Source organism: Mixophyes fleayi, chromosome 12, assembly GCF_038048845.1.
Source record: "Mixophyes fleayi isolate aMixFle1 chromosome 12, aMixFle1.hap1, whole genome shotgun sequence".
NCBI classification, from domain to species: Eukaryota; Metazoa; Chordata; class Amphibia; order Anura; family Limnodynastidae; genus Mixophyes; species Mixophyes fleayi.
The window spans coordinates 20,173,136-20,179,182 of NC_134413.1; the positions used below are offsets into that span (position 1 = coordinate 20,173,136).

General features: G+C 46.7%; 1 protein-coding gene across 1 annotated transcript in view; it reads right to left on the reverse strand.

Moving 5' to 3' along the window:
- The window catches only part of BRF1 (BRF1 general transcription factor IIIB subunit), a 214,006-nt gene extending 210,547 nt beyond the window's left edge, over positions 1-3,459 (reverse strand). Inside the window, exon 1 of the mRNA XM_075193059.1 lies at positions 3,154-3,459. Within this exon, the coding sequence (XP_075049160.1) occupies positions 3,154-3,337 (184 nt within the window). The 5' untranslated portion in view covers positions 3,338-3,459. The remainder of the gene's footprint in view (positions 1-3,153) is intronic.
- Between the last annotated feature and the right edge of the window lie 2,588 nt (positions 3,460-6,047).

Consider the following 6,047-nt stretch of genomic DNA (forward strand, 5'->3'; position numbering starts at 1 on the left):
CCGAAAATACCTTCCAAAACGTTCAGCTCTAAGTGACGTTACCTGGCAAATTCAAACTATAGGGACTATCTCCTGATTGGAGGAGGCTGGACCACACACACACACACACACACACAGTTTACACAGTGGCCTCACCTCCTCGCTAAATAAGCTATTTGCACCATCGGATCCAAGAGCTTTAAATAATGCATTAGGATCCACCCAAGAGAAAACCGTGACAAAGCAGTAACAGAGAGTCTGATAATCCAGTAAATGCTTTAACGCTGTAGAATAGCATATACAGAAAGGAGTATCAAGTGCTAATTCAGGGCTAGACACATCTCAGGAATCAGAAAGCCAATGCACCAAAGACATTACTGCTGGCGCCTACCTTTTGAGAGTCATTTCCATTTATCCCAATGCATATGTTCCCTGGCTCCTGAACACTACAAAAAACTGCAGGCAACAAATGCCATACAAAACACTTTTATCACAATCAAACTTTATTAGGCTGCTTAAAGTCAATTTACAATGGCGATATCATAACAACAAAATAGATATTTATATATACTGCTTTGCTCCAAACTCCTCTAATATTTGTGTCAATGTTTTAAAGCCTGCACTGTAGCTAATTCACTGCAAAAGGACAATGTCAAAATTAACTCCATAAGAAAAGGAGCACAGGAACGAAAAAAAAACTTTAAAGCCACGTACCTATTGCAGTTTTACTAGCGTTAAAAAGATCTTTGCAGTCATTCCCAGTGCATTTACCAGCAGTAAGTGCAAAAACAGCACAAGATATGTTCCTTTAGACGCAAAGTAAGTAAAGACGTCAGTCAGTATGGTAACTAGCGTCAAATCTACATGTATAATCTAGTTATATTCATTTTACAGAAGTCTGACAGTATAAAATTATTTTATGGGGTATGCTGTATAAATGCTTTGTGTGTCGTGTGTTTAAGAGCAGCAACAAAACACTAAAGGGTAGATGTACTAAAGCTTCTAAGAAGGTAAAGTGGAGAGGTTGCTCATAGCAAGCAGATGACAGGTATCATTTAACAGATTGTACTAGATAAATGATAGCTAAAACCTCGTTGGTTACTATGGGCAGAAACTCCACTTTTCTATCTCTTAAAAAGTCTAAAAACAATTAATAAAACCTATGGGGGGAGGGGGCGAATGTCATATAGGTAATAAATGCTCTATGGGGCAGCACAGTGGCCTAGTGGTTAGCACTTCTGCCTCACAGCACTAAGGTCATGAGTTCGATTCCCAACCATGGCCTTATCTGTGTGGAGTTTGTATGTTCTCCCTGTGTTTGCGTGGGTTTCCTCCGGGTGCTCCGGTTTCCTCCCACACTCCAAAAACATACTGGTAGGTTAATTGGCTGCTATTTAAATTGACCCTAGTCTCTCCCTCTCTGTCTGTCTATGTGTGAGTGTGTGTCTATACTAAGGAATTTAGACTGTAAGCCCCAATGGGGCAGGGACTGATGTGAGTGAGTTCTCTGTACAGCGCTGCGGAATTAGTGGCGCTATATAAATAAATGATGATGATGATGATGATGATGTTGCTGCATAAAGTAACTTTTCACTGTGGCACTGACAGCAAGTAAAATATATTTGCATTCTCTCTAAAAGATACAAGTATCACATGGGTTTTTGTCACTGTAAAAACTAACATTTTCCAAAAACCAAATTATATTTCGCTTCCTGACAGACTACACACTAGTTCCCTGACACCATACAATGACATTCTGCCAGATCCCAGAACCTGTCTACAGCCCACAGCCTTCCATGCCCAGCTTCTGCCAGTAACCCAGCTCCTACCGACTTTGCCTAAGGCCTTTTGCCTTATCTGCAGTCCACAAGGTTCAACTCCTACCCATTGTCCGCAACCCAACTTAACCCAGCTCCTGCCCACTGTCAGCAGCTCCCAGTGCTCAGTTCCTGCTTATAAAATGCACACATACAGGAAGACACCTGTGCCCAGCTCTTACCCAGCACATGCCCGCAGTCATCCACTGTGTCCAGCACCTGTCTGCAGTCTGCCTTCCTCCTGTGCCCAGCACCTGCCCACAGGCTGCCACCCAGTGCTCAGCACCTGCCTGCAGTATTCCACCCAGTGCCCACAAGATGACACCCCCCTGCTCCCAGTCCTGCCCAAAGTCAACAGCCCCCTGCGCCCAGCTGATGCCCAGTCTGCAGCTCCCAGCACCTACCCGCAGTCTGCCCATCCCCTTCCCAGTCTGCAGCTCCCTGTGCCCAGCTCCTGTCCACAGTCTGCAGCTCCCTGTGCCCAGCTCCTGTCCACAGTCTGCAGCTCCCTGTGCCCAGCTCCTGTCCACAGTCTGCAGCTCCCTGTGCCCAGCTCCTGTCCACAGTCTGCAGCTCCCTGTGCCCAGCTCCTGTCCACCACAGTCTGCAGCTCCCTGTGCCCAGCTCCTGCCCACAGTCTACTGCCCTCCCTGTGCCCAGCTCCTGTCCACAGTCTACTGCCCTCCCTGTGCCCAGCTCCTGTCCACAGTCTACTGCCCTCCCTGTGCCCAGCTCCTGTCCACAGTCTACTGCCCTCCCTGTGCCCAGCTCCTGTCCACAGTCTACTGCCCTCCCTGTGCCCAGCTCCTGTCCACAGTCTACTGCCCTCCCTGTGCCCAGCTCCTGTCCACAGTCTGCAGCTCCCTGTGCCCAGCTCCTGTCCAGTCTGCAGCTCCCTGTTTCCAGCTCCTGCCCAGTCTGCAGCTCCCTGTTTCCAGCTCCTGTCCACAGTCTGCAGCTCCCTGTGCCCAGCTCCTGCCCACAGTCTACTGCCCTCCCTGTGCCCAGCTCCTGTCCACAGTCTGCAGCTCCCTGTGCCCAGCTCCTGCCCTCCCTGTGCCCAGCTCCTGCCCACAGTCTACTGCCCTCCCTGTGCCCAGCTCCTGTCCACAGTCTGCAGCTCCCTGTGCCCAGCTCCTGCCCACAGTCTGCAGCTCCCTGTGCCCAGCTCCTGTCCAGTCTGCAGCTCCCTGTTTCCAGCTCCTGTCCACAGTCTGCAGCTCCCTGTGCCCAGCTCCTGCCCTCCCTGTGCCCAGCTCCTGCCCACAGTCTCTTGCCCTCCCTGTGTCCAGCTCCTGTCTGCTGTATACAAAAGTGCAACTTGGAAACGTTCCACATAAATGCCCCCATCACTCACACTCTGACGACACGAACTGTCCCACCGCTGAGGAGCCACCACCTCCGCTCTCCACGAACTGCACCTCGGATACGATGATGTTATCCTCCAGCACAGAGCCGCAGCCCGTACACACTGCATCTCCCCGGGCCGCGTCCACATCAATGTCCGTGCAGCCGCAGCTCTTACACACCCGGCTGCTCATGTTAGCGGCCACCTCTCAGTAGCACACGTGCAGCGGACAGTGCCTGGGATGCCTGATGAAGCCAGGAGCCGGCTGCAGTCACGGCCTACACACGGCGGCGCTGCAGCCACTTCCCGGTCCACATCTCGCGGGAATTAATAACCGAACAGGTTAAAGACCTGTCATTCTAGACATTGAGCACTAGATGTCCCCATAACATAAAGTACTGTCACGCCCTCCAGTGTTGCCGGGATATTGCTAACAAGCACCAAGAAAAAGTCGCTGCTCCCTGTGCAGGGTGACATGTTGTTGGTTGGATAATTTTATTAAGGTGTTTGTAGGCAGAACATCACCTCCCTGTGGTTATTTAGGACATAGTGGGTGTTTTAAGGCCAACAACAAATATAACAATGTGATAATAACTTGTGACATTCCAGCGTTATACCTCCCTACTGTCCCTTTTAGGCGAGATGGTCCTGATTTTAAGTGATTCTAGGACAATTGGGAGATGTATCCTGCTGGCCGCAGTCCAGGCACTGGCTGGGCTGGGGAAGCGGGACATCTGTCCCATGGGCTGGTGTTAAAGTGGGCTACATTGGGCTGGGTCACTGGGCTTCCTGCATTTTTTTTCCCTTTAAAATGTTCCTAAGGCTGCTGGGCCGAGTCTCGCCCATCGGGGTAAAATTGGCCACCCAGCCCCTGTCGCTGTCCCTTCAATGCTGATCGTACCTGCAGCAGGTGCGAACTGCACTTGCAGGAGGTGCGGCAGCTTCGGGGCCCAGGAGATTGGTAGGGGCCCGTAGCTGCTGCACATCTATCATCTTGGTGGAAGCACAAAGAAGCTGAAACAGGGCATTATTGCACATACATAGACCCACTCTCAGAAGAACAAAGTGAGCGCTGTTGGAGTACTGACTGCCGGGCCCATTCTTTACTATGAGGTGGTGCAATGTATAGTTTCTCCCCTGACAGAACCTTTGTATCCTGTATGGACATCATTGTGAAGTCACATGACATTACAGGGATTTCCTTTGAAATCACATGACATCACAGGGATTTCCTTTGAAATCACATGACATCACAGGGATTTCCTTTGAAATCACATGACATCACAGGGATTTCCTTTGAAATCACATGACATCACAGGGATTTCCTTTGAAATCACATGACATCACATGGATTTCCTTTGAAATCACATGACATCACAGGGATTTCCTTTGAAATCACATGACATCACAGGGATTTCCTTTGAAATCACATGACATCACAGGGATTTCCTTTGAAATCACATGACATCACAGGGATTTCCTTTGAAATCACATGACATCACAGGGATTGCCTTTGAAATCACATGACATCACAGGGATTGCCTTTGAAATCACATGACATCACAGGGATTTCCTTTGAAATCACATGACATCACAAGGATTCCCTTTTACAAATGCAGACATGAATAGAACGTTGAACACCAAGATGCATTTTTAGAGGAGTTAAGCACAATCATGTTTCATCTTCTCCACAGCATGTCCAATTATTTGCCAACCCTCCCAGCCAGAAACAACCCACTGTATCTATACAGTGGATGAATGTGTTAAAGGGACGGTATACCCAGGGAGCTTTAATAGACAATAGTTGTATTTGACAGCCACTGCCCAAGGAGACACTTAAAATGAAGGTGGGTAGGGATGTTGTTCCTGCTTGGGACTGTTGGCAAGTGATTGGACCTTACCGGCAGCAGACGAAATATGATTGGTTAACCAAAGCTGTGAATTTTTTGGAATTTTCCGCCTCTTCAAATGCGTCTTAGCTGATCCGTTTAAATGTAATCCAACAGTATTCACAAAATTTACATTTAACCTTGAGGTCGCAGTAGGTGACACACAAAATTAATTTTATTGAAGGGCATATAAAAATGATTAAACTTTAAAGGAAAGTGAAGAGTCCAAAATTATTACTTTGCTTGGGGCCTAATAAGCTCTTAATCCAGTTCTGATTCCTACAATTAAAAATGCATACTGTCCATAGCTAATATAGTCTATTGGAGAAACATTTGTACTTTTGAAACGTAAGCAATTTGAAGCATGACATTTTGTAAATGTAAAATTCTTCCTGCTTTGCCTCTAGCTATAATATGATACATTATTCAACCAGTAGGAATGAAAAGATTTATAACATTTCATTTAAAAAACCAATATAGCTGCTCCAGGCAAACAAATACATAGTACATGATTAAAAAATGTAATAACCTATGCAAAAGCTGTAGTTTCAATGCAATACTTCTACAATGGGCAGAATAACTAAATGTCTCATTTCCATTTTTTCATGAGCATTTTACAAATGGAAAGACTTGTATTGTTGCCTAGAAGCATGGATCAAGCATAGCTGTTAAATAATGCACATTAACTGCTTAATTACTAAAGGATTCTTAAAGGGCAATATAGTGCGTGCAAAACTGGTTGTCACATTCGTGCAGACTCCACCCCTGCTTACATTAACCCTGCCCACATTTGTGTGTAAATAGCGTCACCTATGAAGTTGAACAGCACCTCTGTGGACGCTAAACCTGCCCACACTTGTTTTTAGTAGCTACAAACATCATGTAAAAAAGAAATAATGTACCCCTGCATACACTAACCCTATATATTTTAAGTAGTTTCATGATCGACAACTTTTTCAAACCCGCAGTTTAGTAAATATACCCCATGGAGTTATTCTGATCAGCATTCTTCCA